This window comes from Diplotaxodon limnothrissa, linkage group LG4 (assembly GCF_057381915.1).
Source record: "Diplotaxodon limnothrissa isolate DT_005_m linkage group LG4, D_limnothrissa_male_GT1.1, whole genome shotgun sequence".
Taxonomy (NCBI): Eukaryota; Metazoa; Chordata; class Actinopteri; order Cichliformes; family Cichlidae; genus Diplotaxodon; species Diplotaxodon limnothrissa.
The window spans coordinates 5,739,072-5,764,891 of NC_140599.1; the positions used below are offsets into that span (position 1 = coordinate 5,739,072).

At 38.9% G+C, this 25,820-nt stretch overlaps 2 protein-coding genes across 2 annotated transcripts; one reads left to right on the forward strand and one right to left on the reverse strand.

The window, feature by feature from the left end:
• The first annotated feature begins 369 nt into the window (after positions 1–369).
• LOC146633113 (von Willebrand factor C domain-containing protein 2-like) lies at positions 370–9,201 on the forward strand. Its single transcript, XM_085351321.1, has 3 exons — positions 370–747; positions 2,313–2,442; positions 8,960–9,201. The coding sequence occupies exons 1-3, from the start codon at positions 370–372 to the stop codon at positions 9,199–9,201; spliced, it is 750 nt and encodes a 249-aa protein (XP_085207447.1).
• A 3,844-nt stretch (positions 9,202–13,045) lies between these two features.
• On the reverse strand, positions 13,046–17,575 carry rpl23 (ribosomal protein L23). The gene is made up of 5 exons (XM_085351323.1): positions 17,528–17,575; positions 16,460–16,543; positions 14,133–14,261; positions 13,599–13,712; positions 13,046–13,170 (listed from the first exon to the last, which is right to left on the reverse strand). The coding sequence occupies exons 1-5, from the start codon at positions 17,538–17,540 to the stop codon at positions 13,088–13,090; spliced, it is 423 nt and encodes a 140-aa protein (XP_085207449.1). The 5' UTR covers positions 17,541–17,575; the 3' UTR covers positions 13,046–13,087.
• Positions 17,576–25,820: the final 8,245 nt, after the last annotated feature.

Consider the following 25,820-nt stretch of genomic DNA (forward strand, 5'->3'; position numbering starts at 1 on the left):
CTTGCCCCTTGACTTTTCTCCCAGATAACACCTTGCACACGTCTATAACTTTTGTTCAGCTTTGCTCTTTCCTCCTTTTTTCCCTTTTTTCTTACCACATTTTGACCCTAAAAATGTGTTATTATGAAACTAAGCTATGATCAAACATTTGCCCTTCCCTGCGCTTTAATATCCTAACGTTACCTCCGGATTTGGCCGAAATTAAGGGCTCGGGGAGCCGCCTGCTGTCCTCGGGTAATTTCAGTGACGCTCCAGGGTGACGCGCATGTATGGGCGTCACAGGCGCTCCTGATAGTAGGAGGAGAAGTTCGGTTAGAGAAGCTCCTCAGTAATCGCACACACGGTTTAGTGTCAGGTAACCTGCTCGCCATGGCAAACCGCTATCTCTCAGTCCTGCTCGTGCTGATCCTGCTACTCCTTCCGCTGCCGCACGGTCCGGCGCGCGTGGCGGTTGCTGCGGAATACTCCAAAACCGACTTGGACTACGAGTTCGGCGACTACAGGGGGAAGTGGTGTATCGACGACCACGGCTTCGTGTACAGCATCGGAGAGGTTTACTACCCGAGCCCTACGTCGTGTCCATGCACATGCACCATCCACGGCCCAGTATGCGTCCGACCCAAGTGTCCTCGCATCCACCCCCGGTGCACGCGGATCAGGTATAAAGCGTGCTGCCCGGTGTGCGAGGCTATGGCCAGAGTCTGTGTCTACGGAGGCAAAACATACAGGCTGCTGGAGGAGTTCAGGGTGAGAAATAGCCAAACTTCTGAATAACTCCTCCAATCCATGTCCCAGCCACAAGTTCATAATATTACAACCCTATTGATGTGTTCCATGCTAGTAGGGATCCTCTCTCAATCCAGATGTTTTTCCATCACCTACTTATAATAAAGTTCATAAATTATTGTTTCCTTTTTTGCCGCTCAGTAAAATAGTGTATTTTCTCCTCTTCTTGCAGCTGCATGACACATGTAAAGCATAGAATGTTTTGTATAGCATCCTCGCTGTGTCACTGTGATGTTTTCTAAAAGTGTTCCAAAGAAATAAGCAACACGTTTACAGGAAAAAAAAATAAAGGTTTACAGGGTTTGGGGAGTGGGGGGGGATTTCTGGTTTTGTTTTGTTGTTTCACAACACTTATTCAAACTAGTTCAGAATGTGCAAACTTTAGATACACAGCCCTTATATGCCTTATTTTACAGAACACAGCTGTTTTTGCCAGAATAGTTTTAATGCATGCAGTAATACTATACGTCATCATGTCACTGATACATTTTTCATTGGTAATACATAATCATGTAATATGAAATTACCAACTCATCTAAAACCAGAGGGGGAAAAAACAAAACAAAAAACAGCAAGTTTGCAACATGCTTGAATAACTTTGGGATGAAAGGTGAAATGTTAAATTCTTAATTTTCAGGTCATTGAGTAAATGTCTAGAAAAAAGATTTTCCTTGTTGCAGTGATTCATTATCTCGAACTTCTGTAAACTCCTCCGACAACCAAATACAAACCCTTCCTGCTGTTGCAGGTTGTTTGGCCCAATTTATGATTGTTTGAAGGCTTACACGAATAAGCTAATGAAGTAACCTACAATAAATTCCATAAATATGTTTTAGATATACACTCAATTGTTACTACTTGCTAATATTGGGTTTGATCCCCTTTGGCCTTCAGAGCTGCCTTAACTACTTTTGACATTGACTCAACAAGGTGACATTCCTCAGAGGTTTTGGTCTAGACTGACATGATAACATTTAAAAGCTGCACATCCATGATGCCTATCTCCTGTTCCACCACATCACAAAGGTGCTTTATTGGACAGAGCGCTGGTGAATGTGGAAGCCATTTGAGTACACTGAACCTTTTTTAATGTTCAAGAAACCATTTGAGTGGTGTGAGCTTTGTGACATGTGATGTGTAGGGAGATGTGTAGACTGTAGTCTCAAGGTGATGGACATTGGTCAGGAACAATATTCAGATAGGTGCTGGCATTTAAATAATACTGGGCTGGTACTGGGAAATCCAAAGTGTGCAAAGAAATGATCCCCCCGTACTAACACACCACCCTATTACAGAAGCATTAAACTGTTGATAGAGGGCAGGATGGGTCCAGGATGGGTTTGCTGCCCAGAGCACTAGCACTTTAAAAAAAAGGATGCCTTTTTTTAACATTCTGAAGGCACCAGAATGTTAAAGAAAAAGCAACTCTAACCCTACCATTGTTACGCATCTTTATTTTGAGACCATGCAGACTATCCAAATGTTAACATGTAATAATGATGTTCACGCTTACCTGTGTGTTTCAGCTGTCAAGGTGTGAGCGATGTCGCTGTGAGCCCAACAGAGAGGTGTACTGCAGCATTTCAGAGTGCCCAGCCCCACACTGCGTTAACCCCACCTACGAACCCAACCACTGCTGCCCCATATGTAAGACCGGTGAGAGTCACTCAGGTTCAAAGTGTTTCTTTCTCTTTGCCTCATAAAGATCTGCTTCAGTATCAGCTTTGCATACATTATGTTGCATAATCGTGTAAACTGGGAGAATATCATGAAAATTTAAATCCCCTTCTTGCAAACAAAAAGAAACAAATATGGATTTATTCGTAACTCAAAAAGTCTTTAGAAAACACGCTAAGACTTCCTGTTTGGCAAGTGATCGTATATTAAAATGCATTCACAAGTTTCACAGTTGTTTTTCTTAAAGACTCTAGTTTCAGTGGGCAGATTGTGTTCATAATGTTATGTTACCATAAGTGCAATTTAAGCTTCCCATCGAGTGTTACACAAAATCAGCAGCCTTTGGCCTTCTACCTTATATAATGTCTCTCTTACCAAACATAATGACAGTAAAAGTGACTCCAAATCTGAGCTTGTCCACAGTTTGTAGTTAAATCGAAAACCTTTGTAAATACAAAGGGTGTTGGTGTAATGATTATGAAATATCTTCAGATATGCCAAAACTGATAATTTGCTGTAAGCTTTCTCCATTAGGTCTCCCAATACCAACCAGATAGACAGCAAATAGACAGCCCCATGGATTGGCCCATTGTCACCAACAGCTGATTTACTTTTTTGAGCCAGGATCGGGTCGATATCTGATCCAAATATTGGATTGGTGCTCCCCTAGTACTTACCAAAACTTTTCAGATCGCTTCTTTTGCTCTCTGTAGTAAATGTAATCATTAAAACTAAGCTTAAATTTTTATTAAGGAATGGACGATAGCAAGAGTTGTATAAAGTCATTTGTAATGCTCTGTGTTCTCAGTTATAGATTGCAGTTTTCTTAGCCGATTGACCAGTGGTTTTTTTGCTCATTCTCATTTCCTTAAAAGAACTGAAATTGACAGCATATATAAACAAACTTAACTTTTTTTTTTAATGCTAATGCTTTTTAAATTTCGTAAAATAAATTATTAAATTTTAGATTTTCCCTCAAACTGCAGTTACAGGATCTTCTCTTAACCCTCATCCTACTGACTTGGGTGCATGCAGACCCCAGAAAGATATTTGCTGTCATTTATCTTAGGTGGGTTTTTTTTAATCATTCCAAATTTTTATGACTTTGTCATTCATTTTGTTCGTAATGATGTTCTCCCTTGATTAGTACTGTTGTAATATATTTGGGTATTCCCCGGGACCTAACACACTCAAAAGTACCAAATTCTGCCAAGCAGGTTTAATAAATGGCATTATTTATTGAGATATTGTTGCCCATAAAGCGTATATCAGTATTATATAGTATCAAATAGCTGGTAGGAACTTTCTATTGTTCATTTTAAAGAAAAAAAACTCAATTACTGCACATCATCTGGATGGGAAACTTTCCAGACTGGAAATTATCTGAAAATTTGAGCCTGATCTCCATGACACAATCGGGGTGTGCCCCAATCCCCAGTCTGAGCATCAATGACCCTCAATGGAGTGAGGAGTCAGTAAAACTATTCACTCACTCATCCAAATTGATGAATTCAGAATAAGAAATAACTCATAGTCATCCACGCCCCTTCTTCTTTCGCTCCTTCCATCTTCCTTCTTCCTCCCCCCCCCCCCCCCCCCCCTTTTTTATGGCGCTTTTCAAGTCATTATTATTCTCAGACCACCTGCTCACATTAATACACAAGTATTGGGGGGACTAGAAGCAAGGTGGGTCTTGAATGATTGGTACGTCCGGCTATTGGATGACCCCATCTACATCCCGAACCCCTGCCCTCCACTTCTCTTCCTTTGCGGAAGCATTTTGAAGTTGGGACCATGGAGTTCTGGGCTGCCCCCAGACGTGATCAGAGGGAGTCAACCAATGTGTAAAATGCTCTTATCCTATTGAGAAATGATTCTCTGAATCCAAATTTCTCAAATATTGCAAACAGGAATTTACAGTTGACTTTGTCAAATACTTTTTCTGTATCGAGTGATACAATTAGAGTGTTACTTTTTTGATACTGTGAAAGCATTAAGTTAAATAGTTTATGAGTGTTTATAGATGAATGGCTTTGATGAAACCTGTCTGGTCAGGATGGATAAGTGCTGGAATTACTTTCTCAAAGCAGGATGCTAGGACCTTGCTTATATTTGTAATGTCTTTATTTACCAGAGAAAGTGGTGTATAACTAGTTGACTGAGTGAGATCTTTATTCGGTTTTAACAACAGTATTCGTGGTAGGAGGAATTCTAGAGGTAATCATAAATTTATCTGTCATTCTTATAAATAGTGGGAACAAGGTTGGCCAAAAATGTTTGTAGGACCCAGCAGGGACTCCATCTGGGCCAGGTGCCTTATTATTGGGGATTTGATTAAGAGTACAGAATAGTTCTTCTAGAGCAATAGGTTTATCCAACATCCTAACTTGGTCTTGTGTTAAATGAGCCAGATCTATAGCACTAAGAAATTTGTGAATATCTTCCATATTCGAGTCATGGTCAGAAGTGTACAGATTCATGTCAAACGTCCTAAAAACATTATTTATATCTTTAAGATTACGAAATGGTTTCCCTGCTAAGTCTTTGATAACTGTAATTGTTGTTTTTTCTTTATTTTGCTTAAGTAGGTTTGCCAGATATTTGCCTGATTTATTATTGCATTGAAATTTGTCATGTCTCCAACTGGCAATCTGATGGACGAGCAGAGATTTTGCCAGGGGAATGGTACTTGTCTGACTGCATTATTCTAAGTGTAAAGTTTGGTGGAGGGGTATTATGGAGTTGGGCTCAACTACTTATTTCCATTAAAAGGAACTTTTAATGCTTCATCATACCAAGATGTATTTGACAGTTTCAAGCTCCCGACTATGTAGGAATAGTTCCAACATGACAACATGACCAGTGCACAAAGCATGGTCCAAAATGACCTCGTTTCAGGCATTCGTGTAGTCAATCCAGGTTGCTCAGGTTGTCTGCCTGGTCTTAGAGTCCTGGTCTACTGCTCTATTAATAAGAAGTTGGTTCTTTGGCCCTCTGGTGTTTTTTCCAATGCCTTTCTGAACTGTGGTTACATACTGACTAATGCACCTACTCAGCTTGGTAGCTACAATGTTGACAGGAGCTGCCATGTGTGGGAGAGGCAGGTAATTGGCCAGTAATTTCATGATGGCGTGCCCTTGTGAGCATCCTTCATGATCAGGATTGTCTACCCTTTGTTAGCCAGTCTAGATGAGTACCTGCTGTTAGCCACCTCCTTTGTGCTTCCTATCATCTGTGGACTGCCGTTAGCTTCTTCAGAGGTAGGCATGGATCATGTCTCAGTTAAAAAAATGAAAATCCTTCTGTGCTACCCTGATTTTGGCTTCCAGCCTTCTTGTCCACGAGGATCTATATCTACATATATCCTTGATCTTGTACCCTAGTACTTGTAGGATTACCGTACTACAGAAGAAGTGACTCGCATCAAGAAACCTTACCAGTGGCTGGACAAAGCCATAGAGGGTGGGGTCTATCACACAAGGCAAGTTCCAAGGCGCAGGCTGTGCAAAGATCTAGAGACAATCCAGCACATAAGCGCAGGGTGCAAGATGCTAGCAGGAAGGGCATGGAACACCATGAGCTAAGATCCTGTGAGACTTGCAGATTAGATTAGATTAGATTAGATAGAACTTTATTAATCCCTCGGGTGGGTTCCTCTGGGAAATTCGATTTCCAAAAAAGCACAGCACCGACAGAAGTTACAGAGTTACAGAATATTATATATATATATATATAATACACACACACACACACACATATATATATATAAATACAGAGACAATATAAATAAAATATACGAAGGGGATAAATAGAATAAATAGGAATAAAAATAAAAATACAAGTGAATTGCACATTTCAAGTATTGAGTCTATTGCACCGTTGACTATTTACAAAAGTATTGCACAAAAGGTATTGCACAGTGAGGTGAAGAGGCACTACAGCTTAGTTGTTCCCCCCTCCTTTGTATAGACAGACAAACTAGTGGTGGCTAACCCACTTGACATAGTAGTGGTGGACAAGCAGAGAAAGATGGCTGTAGTGATAGATGTAGCTCTACCCAGTAGCTAAAAAAAATGGTAAATGGAACCACTATGCGCAGGACCCTCAAGCGCTCAGGCCCATGGTAGTGGATAGAGAACCCAAACTAGGATAAAGGCTGTCTACAGGTCGAGTAAGGACATTTTTTTTTTGTGAGGGAATATGAGCATCAGAAATATGAGCAAGAGACACATAGCCCACAAAATCCATACCTGGACGTTGCCTGCATTAACAAAGTCTGTATCAGATGTTAAGGAACTAGGGCACATTGATGAGAAGTGGGCTACTGAAACAATAAAGCATAAGAAGACGAGGAATGAGAATAGGGAGCTGTTGGCATGCTACTACACTATGCTGCAATAGCAGCGGAAGGAGTTACATGACGAGAAATATGGATTCTTTTACACCCAACAACTAGACTAACATCGAAAAAACTAGTAGCTCAGTAGTCCAACATCTGGAAGAAGCAACTGCTATCACAACTATGACAAGACTCATGACGTACAACATAAATGCTACAGCAAGGGGGACCCAGGACATCAGGTCGGGTGGAGGTATCATCATCCCCTGGGTTGGGGTGAGGTTGGGTAATGCAAGAACAGTTGCAAGTTTCTTGGGTTTTTCTCTTTATCTATTGTTGTAGGGTCTACCTTACAATATAAAGCGCCTTGAGGCAACTGTTGTTGTGATTTGGCGCTATATAAATAACATTGAATTGAAGTTCTAATTAAACATGGACATTAAATTACTTACAAACTCAGTGCATGCTTTTATACAGCTTATCAGTGCTTTTGGACATTTTTTCATAACAGTTCTGTTTAAAATGTTGCTGTCTGAATGTTTTCCCCATTCCCAGCTGTCATTTGTTTCATCTATGTGTACATCCACTCTCCTCTGTGCTGTTATATCCCATCTCACTGACTTTATCCTCATGCGCACACACACACACACACACACACACACACACACACACACACACACACACACACACACACACACACACACACACACACACATATTTAAGCTGTTGATCCCAGTGTGCACTATAGTAAGAGCGGTCATTGTGACAGTCAGTATGTTCACCCTGGAGCTCTCAGAAGCTGCACTGGTTATGTCACATCACACACCCTGCAGCTTATACAGTCATTCCCGTTATGTCACTCAGACTTTCATTGCTACTGGCTTTGAAACACTGGTGCATCAGTGTGTGTGTGTGTGTGTGTGTGTGTGTGTGTGTGTGTGTGTGTGTGTGTGTGTGTGTGTGTGTGGGAGAGTTTGAGCTCTTTTGTAGCAGTGGGTATATTAGCTTTGCTTTTATATGTTGCCTTAATTATAGAATAAATTGGACATGGAAAGCAGTTAAAAGGTAAAAAAAAAAAAAAACCCAACAGGAACATGCACATAAACATGCTTTGCTGTTGCCTTGCTCTTGGTGTCTAAAGGCAGTTGCAGTTAAGTTGAACCTTCTATTTTTACTGCTTCAGTTCTGCACAGACAGCGGGACAGATGGTTCAGTTTGTTGCGTCACTGTTTGCTTAATTTATTTATTTTTTTCCTTACTACTGCCAAATTCCCTTATGTCAGCTGTGCTTTATTGGATGCCATCAGATCTGGCATTAGATGAACTGTACTTCCTGTGCTCCTGCTGGTTGGGGTTGGTAATTGTTTCTCAGGTAGCCGCCAAATAAAGGAGCCCCATCTGTGAATAAGGAATGCAAATCAAAGGCAGGCTGTTTGCATTATTTAGTCAGTAATTACTATCCCACATAATTTGTAACTGCGATTTTGTTGTTGCTTTAATATGATATAGACCTGAGAGATATTAGAGGGCATTCATTTATCTTTTGGGAAGAGAGACTTCTTAAACTAAAATAGTAAATCAATAGTAAAACTGCTGTATGCAAGAAAATTGACATAATTTAAACGAAACAGGAAAAACAATAATTTTAACAGGTAATATTAAAATAAAATAAAAAACAACTATATTTAGACCTGTGTTGCAATGGAAAAAAAACATTTCACTGTGTGCTTGTTTGTTTTGAGCACACTAGCAAGCCATGATAATATTTTTTTAACTGAATAATTCACAAAGCATCAAGCATACAGCTAATACTGACAGTGCTGAGGTGGGTGGTTGGTGGGTTGTAGCTTGGGAGTGGACCCCCATATCAAATTGGGGTTAAAGCCCTATAATAACCTACAGCCAGATTTGTCTGTAATTACAGATCTGAGACTTAAAATATGCAAGAATGGAGTTATTTATTCTTTAGGTTTATGATTATTTTTAAAAGTAAACCCTACTTGAAAACAATGAGACTAAAGGTGCGGTCCCATTAGAGAGACAGCCGGCATGTTTCACAAGCGATAACCTCGACTACAGAGGAAGGATACGCTCTTCTATGAACTCGTTCACTGTTTGATGACGGAAACGACAATAAAATGTTAACTGTCATTATAGGTCCCAACTGTTTTGCTGGGAACAGGGTGATCCCAGCAGGGGAGCGTGTGAACATTGACGAGCGAACAGTATGCTACTGCACCTACCGGGATGGGACATGGCACACCCACCCCCATGCCACCTGTGAACAGCGCCCACAGCCCAGCCCAACACAGAGCACCCGCACTGAGGCCCCCAGCGACAAGGACAGCAAAGGGAAGGGAGGGAGGCCATTTATTCCCAGACTGGACGTAATACCTTGAATTTTAATTTGTTAGATAAATTTATCAGAGGCAGAGTCACTCTTGAGGTACAAATCAACTCATGAGTCTGCTAAACTTCAACTTTTAGAGCACCACATAAAATGTATTGTTCAGAATCTAGCTTAATTATCCAAATAGAACAGCTTCTCCATATGGAAAAGATATATATAAATCTTATAAAGTTTGTATCTGTCTTGTGTCTGTCTTGAAAAGCATATAAGAGTGAAAACAGATATAAGATCCCTTGAAAAATTATATAATGAAACTTGTATGTTTTGGATACTTACTAAAACAATGTATGAAAGTAATGAGAAAGTGGCCACTTTCATGAGTAAATCATATAAGTTTTCACTATTTCTTTTCCATATGGGTCGGTTCTTCTACCTGAATTCAAGATCTAAAGTTAACTTGTTGGGAAATAAAACAAATTGGTTCCCATTTCTTTCTGGGAAATGGCACATCTTAAGTCCACACAATGGGAACTTCACATAGCTTGGCCAAAATTCTGACTTGTAGTGAAGGTGGCTCCCTGGAAATTTAAACTCTTTTTCCACTACAGCATTGGGTAAGCTCTACTGTATATTTAAAAACAAAAAACCCCACTAAGCTGCTTCTGTTTGGCGTTGGTGAAATAAAAGTGAAACTGTAAAATAATCAAAGAGATGTTTAGTGTCAAGTGTAGAAATGGAGCTGGTTGGCAAGACCATTGGGAAAGAAGTTATATTGACAGTAGAAACCCAAACAAGAAAATAGAATACACAACTCTGAGACAGCTTGAAACAAATGCCAAAGAAAGTGGTTAATATCCTATCTTACTCAGTCCATTACTTTATTCAATCCTGAACTGCTGTCATACAAAATGACTGAAGAATTGACACTCTAGCCTTTTGATCAAATACAGTAAATGTAAGCTTTTTTTTCAGATGTAAAGACCAGGAATTTTTTTTGAGATACCGCACAGCCAAAGAAATTCTACTGTAAACACATGCTCATTTAATGGATTTTCTTGTCTTACTGTATTGTTGAACACTGCTGAAGACATCAAACTGTTAAATTTCACTATTAAGAAGTCATGAAGACCTACAGATTTTACAAATATCTTCAAGTAGTTCCCACAAATGCTTTTGGTGGCTGTGTTCTCTTAAACTCTGTGCTCCTACTCATTTCAAGCCATCTCAGATGCATGGGCCATTCTCCTGAAAAATAGATGATTGTCCAGGAAGTTCAGAGCAGACTGTATGCTGTGTTAATGGAGAATAATGTCCATCTAGCAAAACTTGAAAAGACACTGAAAATATCTTGAAGAAAACTTGAGTTGCCATGGATGACACAGCATTTCTGACACACAGTAGTAATACTAGAATGACACCATCCTAAACCAGACCAGAGTAGACCGACTGTGCCACACATTTTAAGTATGAGATTTGGTTGTTTATGAAAAATAAAAAATAGCATTGAAATTTCCTTTTACATGAGATTGGATAAAAAAAAATTAAAATACACTTTTCTTATTTCTACACCTCTGTGGCAGCAGTACTAACCTATGTGTTGCCCTAGTATGTGGGAACAAAACTCTTAAGAAGCCCATTACCAAGAATAGACATGAGTATCCAATCAAAACCATTTTATAAACCAGTAGGTAAATTTAAAGTAGTTGATAGTTTAATTGGATTCATTGGTTTAATTGAAGGCTTTATAACGATCAAAAAAAAGTTGTACTTCCCAATTTTAAACTAATTTAGACATAAAGGGGCATTTCTAGAGCAATGCTGTTTGATGAGCTGTGGTTTCTCTAACCCATCTTTGCAGCAGAAAGAATCTCTTAAACTTCAGGTTTCCCAAACTGAATGACTTTCATATCTTAAAGTAATGTTGAACTGTTGTTTATTAGTTGTTATTAGCCATTAGCAAAGCCATTCTAGAAGCTTTGTCTGCTTTATCCAGTCCAAAACCAGTTTTGATCCATGTTTAGCATTACCCTCCTGTTGGAACATTCTGTTGTATCCAGCAAAACAGCCTGAGAGCATACTGCCACCACCATGCTCGATAGTCGGTATATTTGCAGAGGTTTTAAAGCCTCCAAACGCCACAGTGATCCAAAACCTGTCCTACTGTACAGTGACACTGACATTATAGCAGTTTCCAAGACTCAGGCAGACTTGAGCCTTGGTTGTTCTTGAATATCCTAACCAATTTCTTCACCTGAGTGCAGGATAGGGTCTTCTTCTACAACTTGGCGGTGATGACACATCCAAACAACTTGTACCTACACAAAATTGTTCAAACTGATGATCTTGGAATCTGCAGATGTTTATAAATGGCTCCAAGACACCTTCCCAAGTTGTGTAACTCTGTAATTCTCCTTTCTTAGACTTTCCAGTTGTTCTGCATATTTGTCAATTCAATGATTGTTGTCATATAACTTCCTCTATGCTGGTAAAGAGAAAGTCAATTATGATCGATAATGAGAATAGCTCTTGAAGTTGAAAGACAAAAGTGAATGTGTGTATATATTTTAGCCTGTATATATAATTTTGACCACAAATGAGCCACGAGAAACTATCTCGTGGCTCATTTGACAAGTATTCCCGTCACCTCGCTCCAGGAAAGACTTTATTCCGGTCTCACTTTGCTTCTCTCCCTCAGTGTTTTAGTGAGGAGGATTATGTGAGGTTATCACTAGTTCTGTTTTCTAAAAACAAAATAAATTCAAAGTTGTGTACTAAATATTTTTTAAAACATTAAAGATGTATGCCCTGCAATTATTATACCAGGGGAAAAGAACAATTCAAAGAAATTGTTAAGGCTCAAAATATCAAGTATGTAAACTTCTGACCACAACTGTGCATTCTACAGCTAGATAGCTTTGCACTGTCTGCTTATTTGTCAGGCATTTTATGTCCATTGTGTCACTAACCTCTTGCATTAACACTTCCAAGTTCTTTTACTAAACCTGCAGGTACACAGGCTACATGACCACAGCTGAACGTTCACCTACACATACACAGTATTATCTGTACCTTTGTTAAGCGCCACTTTTTCACAACTGAAACTGTATGCAGACATACTGTCACAGTGAAGTGCGGGAAAATGCAATGTTTTTCTTTTCTTTGTACCTCAGACTGATTGACTTTGGAACATGGGCATGATGAAGGCATCTATGACAGAGGAAACATGCTATATGCAGATGGTAGTGTGGCTTCCATCTGCCAAGCAGTGAGGTGCCAGGGATGTCCAAGTACAGCAGACAGAACTGAAAATGGCCGAGCAGGAAAGCACATTTATACACTAACTGAAAAAGGATGGTGTACACATGCATGCCAATTCACAGGTCACCTCCACTGTATATTCAAAACTCTATTAATGCCACACTCCTATAAAGAAGTCCACTAGGGGAAGATTTCATTCACGGTTAGGTGGTGACAGCTAGACACTGTAAAAACACATTTTGAAGTGTATTCCTCTTTATTAATTTTGTGTGGCTTCTATCCCATCCTCATGTCGGCTGTAAAATTCACCCCTCACGAGTTAGTTTGTTTTGATTTAAATTCTCCAGTCAGGTTCAAAGTTTAGACTTCTCCCTACAGCTGTAGTCTTGACATTTTTGTTAACAACAACATCTTTGTTGGCCCTAGTGTATCTAATGTGAGGAACGGCAAGGGGTACCAGCTCTCAGTCATGTACATACTGAATATAAAAGAAAAATAAACTTCATATTACCAAAAAAGTTCTGAGCATGTACTTGACTCTTTATGAATATTAAAACACAACAATAAGAGCCTTTTCTGTAATAGTCTTAACATTTTGGACCGAAAGGTAAATGAAACAACCAAGACACATCTCAATAACAAGTTTTTATTGAAAACAAACAGGTGCAGGGTCCAGCTCAGGCTATGCTGCCAGCATTGGAGGCAATCCTGGGCCACAGGTCAGCACACTCTTTGGCCACTGGGCCTGTGATGGCAGAACCTGTAGACACACACACACGAAGGAACATAAGTCCCGATACTTGTGTTATTTTAAAAGCTTAAAAAATAAACTGATTTTACAATGGAGAGGCATAAAAGTTAGGCAAATTGATAAGGTGGTGTTATTTTCATTACTGGGAGCACATCATTTGGGTCAAACATCACATTAACCAATACATTAAAAGAAAAAGTTGTACTGAGTATTTATAAATTGTCTCATCCCTGATTGAGATCAGTCAGCCACAGTGGGGTCGCTGCCGTCTCACCCACAGTGATGAAATCAATATTCCCTTCTACGACAACTCACCGAGCCACTGAGCAGACAAAGCAAGTGCTTTTGGAAGGGCAAATATGCGCCTGTCATGACCACACACCAATCACCTCCCTGTACAGCGCGCATGAATGCCACACCACGTTTCAAAAACCCACCTTTCATTTCTCCTTTGTTGTTTACTATGACACCCGCGTTGTCTTCAAAATAGAGAAACACGCCATCTTTTCGTCTATACGACTTCCGCTGCCGTATCACCACCGCAGGATGCACTGTGGAGAGGGGAACAAGGTTAATTTGAGCTTAAAATGAAAAACTAAAAACCATATTTGAACAACTTTCTGCAACTGAAACTGGCAACTTATATTTAGACATTTAAAGACTACAGATGGCGACGGTAGTTCCTGCTCTGCTCTAGGGATCTTCCAGCTGGAAGGCTACTCCAACCAGAACCTGTAAACACGTTTCACTAAACTAAAGCTAAACAGGCAAAGAGGAATACAGTCACCAGCTTCACTGTTAATGGATCCACCGCTCCTTATTGTTTAGTTATCTATCATTGAGAAATGACTGCTTCTGCAGGAAAGCAGCTTAAATGACATTTAATAATTAGTTTATGAAAGTGTGTGCAACGCTGCAAACAGAACCTACATGTCTGGTGAAGACTGTGTGACGACCAGTTTCCCACTTACCCTTCTTCCTGAGCTCTGGCTTGCCTTTCTTGACTGTGGCCATGACCATGTCACCAACTCCAGCAGCAGGAAGACGGTTCAGACGCCCCTTGATGCCTTTCACAGAGATGATGTACAGGTTCTTGGCACCTGAAAAACACAGTAAGAAACACCATAATGAGAACAGAGGACAGGGTGGCAGAAAATAAGATCTACTCCCATTCCGGTTTATGATAAATTCACTTTGTCAGCTTGTCTCATCCCTGATTGAGATCAGTCAGCCACAGTGGGGTCGCTGCCGTCTCACCCACAGTGATGAAATCAATATTCCCTTCTACGACAACTCACCGAGCCACTGAGCAGACAAAGCAAGTGCTTTTGGAAGGGGCGGACAGAAGGAACCAACTGGTAGCCATTTTCCCAGTGCTTCACTAGGGCTGTTCGATATAACGATATATCGCATGACGATATAAAAACATCTATCGTTTCATTTTACACTATAGTTTGTTTTGTGGTGTCGCAAAATAAACTGTTTACGGCAATATTTTTTCATTATTTTGATGTCACTGTAGTGGCTATATTAATGTCTTAAAGTTCTCTCTTTCTCTTATATTTAATATAACCACACTACGGACAGACAAGCGCCTGTTTCTATGCGTTGTCGTTAGTAACAACGACGGTAAAACTATCGCGTGTCCGCTTGTTTATTTTCTACATAAATCTTTCACAATAAAACTCAAGATCCTGTTGAGACTTTTCAAAAATAAACTGAATCACATGAAAGAGTATGCAGAGTATTTACGGGTGAGAAGCAAAAAAAGGGCCGCCAGGTGCTAAAAAATAAACCTTAGACTCAAACGTTAGAACAGGCTTTTCCCTGCAGCACGCTGTGTAATAAATACAAAGAAAACGCCGGCCGTTTCAACTTATATCTAAAAATGTATCGTTTCATGCATCGGTTAAAACACTCGACTCCAGGTACACGACGCCCAGCTAGAAACACTTCACACAAGTCAAGCTGCCCGAGATTCACAGAATTCACAGAAAATGTTACAATTTTGTGATTTGTATCGTTATCGGGACGATAGATGTCTTATATTGGGATACGAAATTTTGGTCATATCGCAAAGCCCTACCTGTCACTGTAGTTTCACTTTTAAACAACAGTGCTATGTTTATGCACAGGTTCACATAATGTGAGATGCAGTTACTCAAAGTTCTGAAACTGTTTCTTTTTCTGCCAAGTACTTTTTAAATTGGTTCTAAAAAACAACATACCTTCAGTGTCTAATTACTTTACCCCCCAAGGTAAATTAATTGGACACTGCTACCAATCGTGCCCATTAATCTACATATTAATCCAAGTTCAACTTCAACAACATGTTTTTGAGTATAGATTTTAAGTCAGGTGAGCCTTCAGGTACAATCAAGTACAATCAAACAGTCAAAAGCATTCTGTCTAGAAAAAGTGGAAACAAAAGAACCATGTTGGGTGAGATCTTAGTTTTCAGAAAACCTCTCTCCTTAGACCTGACACACTGATGCTTTACATGTTAATTTTCACACAGAGGTTAAATTAAAAAATCTCAAATAATCCATTTATATGCATTAGTCAGTATGGTAGATACCATGTATTCCAAGTCGTCACTTATATTTAATGATAAAGCTGCTTCCAGGACAACAAAAGCAGACTTATTCAGTGCAAACATCAGCAGGTATAAGCAACAAGGATTAAAACAATATCTTTCAATAAGAAAGAGTACAATGATTATATTTGCTAATGTGTTTTATTAGCCTTTTGTGATCATTACTCTGCAAACAACTGCTTTAGGAAAAAAAACACTATGAAGTTACAGGGAATAACGAGTAAGGGGTTTCTTCTCTACACAGGGCAATACCAAGGAAGTGGGAGGTTTATCGCCATTCCAAGCAGTAAGAAATTAATCCAGGTTTCCAGTACATTCATCATTGAGCAGCACATGGTTCTCTATAGCCAAGTTAAAATTAAGCAGTTTCACATAACTTTCAAAATTTGAAAGAAAAAAACAAACAAACCCTGAGATTTACCAACTTTGTCCTTTTGTGATACTTTTAGTTTGAACTATTTACAACAACAAAATCAGAAGGAGCACACCAAATAAACTAGTTCACATACAGGGAAGAATGGTGTGGTCAGTCTTAGTGAAAAGATAACAGCTCAACATCAAAAACAGCAAGTTTTAGGCTGGATCTTAAATTCCCTTCAATCACTTAAGAGTTTAAGACCGTATTGTATAGAAAAGGTGAACAAGAGAAGCAAAAGTCAACAGGAGTCAACCTGACACAGCAACGAGTTACCACAGACCTACCTGTGTTGTCCGCGCAGTTGATAACTGCTCCTACTGGGAGACCCAGGGAGATGCGGAACTTGGCTCCAGAGGAACCACCACGTCCTGCAGGAAAAGAAACATGCTCGAGTAAGAATCATTTCTACCTGACAAATTGGGCATTTGTGATTCAAACTCAGAGGAAAGATATTTCAAATGTAAGTATTTACCATGAGTGCCCTTGTGTACTTAGTGACACTGAAATCCCTGACTTATGATAGCGCTTTAATCATCACATAGGTCCATTTTAGGAGCGAATGTCACATTTGAGAAATCTACACACCCACTGTAATACATAAGCAGCAAGCTACAGCATGCTTTACTGAAGCTTGTAACGCAGCATGAATATGACCTTTGATCAGGACACAATGATGGTTAAAATTCAGAGAAGCCAAATCTAAAGGAACGTCTAACCTTAAGGATATTACAAATACACAACTTTTTACAATTCTGTTTAATTTCGAAGCTACAAAACACGTAAACACTTTAAACCCTATTTTCCATTCACTGGGTTAAGAGTAATGACACGTAGTAACCAAGAGCTAAAACTACATTGAACCTCACGCATTTTCCCTTTTGCTCAATAAGAGTTTGTTTCAAATGTGGCAGCTCCAATTTATCTACAATTCACGCTTGGTGTGCACCGGCTCTGCTTAGCTTTCCCGGCTAGCCCTGATCACCACAAATAAATTCACTTCATTGGCACACTTTCAGGTCAGGAAGCATCGTTATAACTCACTTAAAAACAAAGACCTTATCACCACACAGAAGGCTAAAGTGTGTGGAAGAAAATGCGACTAGCTCGTACACATTTTCCGCCTCTAGCATTTCTCGCTTCAGTAATACATGGCGCTGAACGAAAAACATGGCTTCCTTCAATTCCCATCTCAACCGCGATCTTTATAAAATCGCTAACTTTTGTCATAATTTCAAAACTAGTCCCACAAAAACATTGATTTAGCTTCTCTATCACACATAAACAACTATATACGCTGTAGCTCGTCTTAGAAAGAGCAGATGGAGGTGGATTTTATAAAGCAACTCTCATACCTCTCTTAGACATTGCTGCAGCACGGAAAGAGGAAGGCGGAGAAAGGAATTGTGGGTAATAAAGCTGAACAGAAGTTCCTCCGGGTCAGGGTGACGAGACGCGTTGCGTTCAAGAACAGTCGGGAAAATTCACCAAACACATTTGGTGTTTACGTTATTTTTTGCGTCGACGATAGAAAATCGAACTGGATCACAAAGTGATGTTATACTTATTAGTCTCGCGTGTTTTAAAAACACTGTTTACCTTAGTTTCCCAGTGTTTCTTCTTTTGTAAGTCCAATTTTTATTATTATTATTATTATTATTATTATTATTATTATTATTATTATTAGAATCAAATTATTTACTTGTTTACCTAAACAATTTACCTGGCCGTTATATGTAGTTCCCGTTTAATTCGGTCTTGGGAAAGGGTTGAAAAATTGTTTTAACGGTTTCGGATAGAAATGTAGTTGTACAATCATTTGTTTGGACTGCTAAGAGGTGACACTGTTGTACTTATTGTTGTGCTTTATGAATACATTTTTTGTTTGAAAAATCCTGTGGTTAAAATTAATTATCATTTTATATCATTCATCATTTGTTACTGAATCATAATGAATCAGAACAGATCACTGACACAACAACGTCCTCGTCTGTGCGTGTTCTCTGTTTAAAAACGTCAGTCTGTTACATTAAGACTTTAATTACATTTCATGAATATAATTAAGCAAAGAACTCAAGGATATTACATTGTAATCGACATGATGGGACAACAGAAATTAATTTAAACTCAGATGCGCATCTTTCTAAAAAGAAAAAAAAAAGAAAAAAATAGAATATCACAAATTGTTAAAACTGACGGTTTATGAGGCTACATGTATATCTTTGCTTTTTTCTTTCTTCTGGCCTCTTGGGGGCAGCAGAAGCTTGTTGAGATAATATGAAGAATCATCAGTGGTCTGGATTGGACTGGTAATCCAGCCCAGGGTAGATGCAGTTGTAGGCCGTTGGGTCAATATGATTTTTCACCTAACTTCAAACCTAAACAAGAAAACCAGCATAGTCAGAGTGTTAAGAGCGGTTAAAGAAATACCTAGAAATAAGTTGTGATATTTTCAGTGATCTCCAGTAGAGATTGTAATTATCTGGCCTCTGCTGTTGTTCTTTGCGGATTTAGCCACCTGAATTCATCAAGAAATAACCAAATATTACACAAGCTATCATGGCTGATTTCCAGCACTTAGACAGTACAAAAGGAGTATAATGATGGAAATCAGTGAGTGAATCTACTCAAAAAGTTCTTTAAGCAGGGCTATGTGACTATTTGTCTGTCCCCATCATCTAGCAGACTGTGGGCATTTAGTAGTGAGTGCTGGGCGTATCCCCCCCATCACTGGCTTAAATCAGTTTCTGTTAACCTGTTGTGGTTATACCCCAAGGATCAGAGACTTGGAGCCTTTGAATAGAGACTTCTGTACAGAGGTAATCTAATGTTTACGCCATTTTACAACACAGCTCACCATTATAAAGAGTTTCTAAGTGTTTTAAGGGTTTTTACTTTCAAATCCAAAAGCAACCTCTATAATAGTGATTACCAGGCTGCAAAGGTACTGCAGGTAAACTGCAGTAACAAGGGAAATTCAGTTTGAAATTATTAACATGTTAAGTTACATTTTTTTTTAGAAATGTATCTATTTACATAAAAAGTGAATTAAAACTTGTAATAAGAGGTTGTTAGTTAGTTATATTACTCTTTATTCTCGCCTAAATTTACAGCTCTTGCACTAAAGTAAGGTATTCAAGTTGCAGGTGTGTTGCACACTTGTCTTAACATTTTGCATATGAATGGGAAACATTAGCAATTTATATTAGCAATTTACAACTATAAACCTGTGTTGTTTATGACAGTTTTAAAAAAATAACATTTCCAAGTAAATGCATCACTTTCTCTTGTTTTTTGATTAGAGTGCAGATTTAAGATGGCTTTCTGACTTTCCTTGACCTTGGGGATAGCTGCTCTTTAATATTCTATGTATACAATTTGGACCTGTGTGAACAATAGTCCCATAATGCACGGTGTTGGTGACGTCTTGATCCCCAGTTCAGGGTTAGGGTTGCTGCCTCTCTCCCCTTCTGTTCATTCTGTACACAAATGAGTGTCGCAGCAATTTCACGAACAGACATATCCTGAAGTTTGCTGACGACACAGTGATCGTCAGTCTTCTAGTGGGGGATGAGTCAGGCCATGGACAGGTTGTAGATGATTTTGTGAATTGGTGTGATGAGTCCTTCCTTTCACTTAATGTGTCAAAAACTAAAGACATGATTGTTGATTTTAGGAAGTCCTCTTATAGCTCATCACCTACTATCATTAAAACTGCCGATATTGGGATAGTTGAGAGATATAAATATCTAGGTGTGGTACTCGACCATAAACTGTGTTTTGAATCTCATGTTGATGCCACTACTAAAAAGTTCAACAAAGACTGTTCTTTTTAAGGAAAATGAGATCTTTTAATGTCTCATCTGAGATGTTGTCTTTGTTTTATAGAAGTTTTATCAAATCTGTGATGTCTTTTTGTATCGCTGCCTGGTTTGGTAACCTGACGGTGAAGAATAAGAATCGGTTGGGACTTCTGGTAAAAACTGCTAGCAAAATTTCAGGGCGCTGGCAAGATGGACTTTTGGCCATTTACAATAGAAATGTGCTTAGAAAGGCTCATTCTATTATTAATTGTTTGAACCATCCACTTCACAGTGAGTTTGAGTTGTTGCCTTACAGCCGCGGTTTTAGAGTACCTGTGAGGAAGACTAAAAGACTCTTTTATCCCCACTGCATCTTGTCTCCTCAATGGCAAATAACTGTCCTTGGACTTTCTATCACTATTATTGTCATTATTATTTTATAGTATTGTTCTGTTTATTTATATCCTGCTGCTAAACTAATTTCCCCTTGTGGGACAATAAAGAAATTTAATTGAATTGGTTTGTGCTCCAGTGGGTGTTGAGAGTTAAGCCTTTTAGTACTGATCCATATGCACTGGTTTATGGTACAAATCAGTTTTTAAATGCCCTTCATTACTGATGGAAATCTCGCAGTCTAAAAAGGCTATCCTGTCATTTTTTGCCCTAGTTCCTAATTCTGGTTTTCCAGAGACCACCTACATGATTCCGTGTCAGCATGGAGTCCAATCCAGAAATAGTTGAGAGTCTTTGTGAACTTTCTTATTCTGAGCATGTCTTGGTCCATCTCTATTGTTGCCAGGTCTGTATATATGGTCTGGCACTGTCCCTGCTCTTGATTTGGAATGTATGTCCTTTTATATCAGCATGAAGGTTTTGTCCTAGTGAAGAACAGCATGACCTTTTGGTGGAGGTCAGCCATATTTGTTTACAAAAATAAGAAAATATTTGAATAATTACATCCTTCTAACAATTTTATAGAGATACAGTGAAAATTATATGTACAGATGACAACACTGTACCTAAAACATAAAAGATAAAGTTAATTTTTTTGTGTTTTTTCCCCACTGTACATGTAAAACTACAGTACTATTGACTGCTTATTTGAATATAACTACATGTTCAGATGGGGTTTATCATCATCATCATCATCATCATCATCATCATCATCATCATCATAATAATAATAATTTGTGTAGCACCTATTAGGAAACCCAAGGGTGAAGTTTGAGGACTGTTTGGTAATTGTTAAAGTTGTCAGGGCCCAGACTCCTGACTCCAGGGAAGACTTGGTGATATCAACTGTAGGGGGACACTGAGCGGGTAAACATGCTTTGACCAATGCTGTCTGCATTGGGAAGAGTGCACGTAGAGTCTTTGGCTTTGGTTATTCATTTGAGAATAAGAGAGACCTGAGAATGTTATGTTAGTTAAGGCACACAACGGTAATTAAAAAAATGGCATAAAAGCTAACAGAGCAACGAGAGCACAAGTGTTTTTGGAAAGATAATAACATGACAGAACACCTGTGGGAGTGTGAAGCTAACAGTAAAAAGTAAGTTTTTGAATTTGATGTTAGAAAAAAAAGTTGGGGTAGGGCAATGTCTGTCACTGACTAGCAAAGGCAATATAAAAATGGTTTTACAGTAAGTTGACTTTATTTAAAAAACTACAGTAGCTTTTTCTAAACAATGCATTGTGGCAGATTCTTTGACCATTAAATCAAATACACAGCCTATGTGGCCTAAAATGCAACTTTACAGATGCATTGTGGATTTTCTAATGTTGGGAGAGGTTCCAGCTGTGAGTGGTGGGATTTTCAATGTGGGAAACCTTAATTGATTCAAATGTTATTTCAGTATTTGTCAGTATGTGTGTACGACAGGAACAGCTAAGATTTGTTCATGGCAGCTTAAATAGATAAACTGTGATCATTTTCATTTAAATTGAAGTTTGAAGTTAATTGGAATTAAATAAGTTGCTTGTTTGTGTTTCAGATGCTGTATGTGTATTAAAGTAAGTATACCAATAAGCTGGTCCTAGCTGGATGCTAAAATCCTACATGAAGCTGAAAACAGCCCACATATCTTAAGTTCACTTGATAGCTAGCTAGAGCTAGAGCTATAGACAGGGTCATGGTCTTGGGTTTAGGACCCAGTGTTCTGAGTTTTAAGTCCTTTTATAGCACTTACTGTTTTTCATTATATTGAGCTTTATTGAGTCTGTTCTTGGTTTCAGTTTATATTGTATATCATTAGTTTCTATGCAATCCTAAGTCTCCTCCTGTGAATTTATCCCCTCAGTTTGCTTCTGTTCTTTGTCACATCTTCCCTCTCGCTGTCCTTTGTGTATCCAGGGTACTACGTTCCCTGTTGCTTCCCAGCCTGGGTTCAATTTTATTTTGCTTCCTGACTCCTGTAATTCAGCAATAAAGCTGTGATTTGAGTTGAATTCTGCTTCCGAATTATATCCACTGATAATCAAATTCAACCAATGTTTTTGAGTATTTTCTAAAATTAAAGGGACTTTTATTTTATGTGTTAATAAATAACACAACAGAAAGACACCTGAAGGGTAATTTCATGACACAAATCAGTGGTGAGGATTTAAAGCACGTTTATTCTGTATGTAAAATGTATAAAGCAAAAAAGCAAACTGTTCTGTATTGTAGCATCGTGACATTGCTTATAAAGTGTCTGCTTATGTATATTTGCTCACTAAAGTTTTTTCCCTCTGATAAACATAGGCGAATTCTCAACATATTGTTGGATGTGAACATGTGAATCTAGGTTTAGTCTGACAACACTGAGGTCACAAAACTGGCAAATCAGTTTAGATCTCTATGCAGATTATAGATGTTTGACCATTTTTAATCCGGTTTTCAATATCAGCACTCCACTGAAACTGCTTTTTAAAATATTCGCATTGATTTTCTATTGATATCTGATGCAGAAATGTTTTCATTACTCATATTCTTTGACCTCAGTTGTCCCTTTGATACTGTTGACCATAATATCTTTCTTAATAGGCTTGAGGTTTGATTTGAATTGAATTCATATACCTTTATTAGTCCCACAAGGGGAAATTTCATAAGGCTGCCGACCTATTGCACGCAATGGCGGCGCCATCTTACCCTCCGACCATATATACATACATTACACAAAACATCACATGGGGAAGACAGGTCAGAGAAGTATAACAATGGAAAATGCACCACATGAGGAAAGATAAGGAGAAAAAAATAACTCCCCCCAGACTGAGCTCCAACAGGGAGATCAGTTTGAGAACAGAAAAAAACACCTCTGCACATAGCACATGAAAAAACTCTTAATGCACCAAAGAAACACATGACAAGCAACAGGGGTGGGTAAAGGGGGAATTAGACAGTACATCCGGGCCTGCAGCCTGTGCGCTGGTCTCCTTGATCCACCGTCAGCATCGGAAGGGAATAAGCGTCGAAGGCGTTTGGAACGGGAGGGGGGATGAGTGTGTGCATATCAGTGTATATGTATGTGTGTGCATGTCCAGAGTTCAGCTGAGACAGTGTCCCTCGCCCTGCTAGGCTAAGTAAACAGTCTTCCAGCCAACCCAGGTGGTTTAGGCAGGTATCTCTGGCCCATCACTAGACTGGTTTTCCTCATGTTCCGGTCTGTTACAATGAGCAAGTTCTCTTTTTACACTGCTTCTGAATGAGGGGGTTCCACGGATTGTTTGTGCATTTGTGTCATCAGGTCACTGAAGTGTGGTGTTGCTGGGATTGCAGGAAGCCTTCTAAGAACTTTGGAATGTCCTTCAAGAAAACTGGAGATGCCTAAAAGAAATTACAGAAAAACCTGGAAAAGAGAGTTCTGACTGTGTTAAAGAGAAAAAAAAAATAATCTATTTTTATATGCTGTATTTACATTTATGTTTGCATATGTCAATAAACCACTTCATGAACATGCAAACTCCAGGACCTTCTTGCTGTGAAACGACAGTGCTAACCACTGTACTGTTCCATAATTAATTCTTATAGGAATTATGTAATAATATCTCTATATAATTATATAAAGTCAAGCCAAAGCATCCAATTAATGTATTACAACAGTAAAGTAAAGTGTAATAGCATACATGACCTACCTACAAGTTATTTATAGGTGGCTTTCAAAAGCCTTTAAAACATAATCTTACATTAGTACAGCAATTTAAAAACAAATACAGAATTAAATAAAATAAATGAAACAAATAAAACTGCAAAACCACAGAACAAAACTATCAAAACTGATCAACAAAGTTGTGTATATCAGATTATAACTTCATGATGAAAGAAGACATCAAGTTACATGTTCTTATTGTTTAATTAACAAGTATTATCATACAAGAAATAAAAAAATCTGCAAGTCAATACCTACATTTTAAAATATTCAGTTAACAGTGACTCAAAACAAATGTGAATAACTGAATAAAATTAATACAGCTGAGAAACATTTTACAGATACATATTATTATTTCTTATGTATGAGGTATTTTGAGTTGTAGTTTCATTTTTGTACAATTGCACAATTGCTGTTTTAGTACAAGTACCCTGTGTATTTAATGGTGCCTAGCCTATATGATCCACTTTAAATGCTCTACTCTAAAACCTAGGATTTGGATTTAGAATATTTGACTGTTAAATGCAGACCCGTCTACATAACTCGTGATTTTACTGTCGTCCTGGTAACAGCTGTATGTACCACCTAGGATTTGGATTTAGAATATTTGACTGTTAAATGCAGACCCGTCTACATAACTCGTGATTTTACTGTCGTCCTGGTAACAGCTGTATGTACCACCAGGTGCTAATGCTAACTCGGCCATGGATGAGTTGCACAAGGCAAAAAGTAGTCAGCAAAACTCCTGTCGCGACACAGTGGATGTCATAGCTGGGGACTTTATCCATGCTGACTTAAGTTCAATACACCCCAGAATTGAACTGCATATTAAAGGGGGAAAACACACTGGACAAAGCCTACAGCAACATCCAAAAAGCTACAGAACAACCCCACTACCACACCTAGGTTTGTCAAACCACATATCCATGCTATGGAGACCTGCATACTCCCGCCAGGAGAGCACGGTCAGCCACATATAGGGATGGGTATCGTTTAGGTTTTATCCGATACCAGTACCAAACCGGTACTTTTGAAACGGTGCCGGTGCTTAAACGGTGCTCGCACCGGTGCTCGAACCGGTGCTTAAAGAATGGAGAACACACACTTTGTCCAAAAACCTCTTATGTTTGGCTGGTTTTTTTGTAAAAAGGTAACAATGTTAGCCTTTTCTGCAGCTATAGGGCATATATGGTATCACTCTTGGCTGGAAGCAGTGCTTAATCAATGGAAAAAACACCAATTTTGTCCAAAAACCTCTCGTTTAGCTCTTTCCCACTTTTTCTTTGGTCATTTTAGCCTTTTTGGCCAGGGTGAAGGGAGTATCTGCCATCAAACAAGAAGACAGCCGCATGTAACTACGACGGTGTTTGCTAGTTCACCTTACGTGCATTAATGTAATAACGTGGTTAGCCTACTCAACGTAAATTACACACGAACAACATTAAGCTACTCACGCAGAGAAGAACGGCTGCTGCTGCCATCATCATCCGTCATCATTTCTGCTACAGTGACAGGGCTGGGGGCCAGGACTCTCGTCTTTGGGTTCTTGGGGGATGTTGCTAACTCCGGGTCCAATAACAGGCACCACACGTGCAGAAGATGTGCTCGGTGTGAGGTCTCACAGCAAGATATCAAATACGGTGCATTTCTTGGCTTTTAACAAAATGCTATACGTCGCCAGGTGTTTCATCAGATTCGAGGTGTTGCCTCCTTTG

Coding starts and splice junctions, on each gene's coding strand:
- LOC146633113 (XM_085351321.1), top strand. CDS start 370: ATGGCAAACCGCTATCTCTCAGTCCTGCTCGTGCTGATCCTGCTACTC. Junction 748..2,312: donor GGCTGCTGGAGGAGTTCAGG/GTGAGAAATAGC, acceptor TGTGTGTTTCAG/CTGTCAAGGTGTGAGCGATG. Junction 2,443..8,959: donor CTGCCCCATATGTAAGACCG/GTGAGAGTCACT, acceptor CTGTCATTATAG/GTCCCAACTGTTTTGCTGGG.
- rpl23 (XM_085351323.1), bottom strand. Junction 13,713..14,132: donor GCCAGAGCTCAGGAAGAAGG/GTAAGTGGGAAA, acceptor CCCTCTCCACAG/TGCATCCTGCGGTGGTGATA. Junction 13,171..13,598: donor CAACAAAGGAGAAATGAAAG/GTGGGTTTTTGA, acceptor GTGTGTCTACAG/GTTCTGCCATCACAGGCCCA.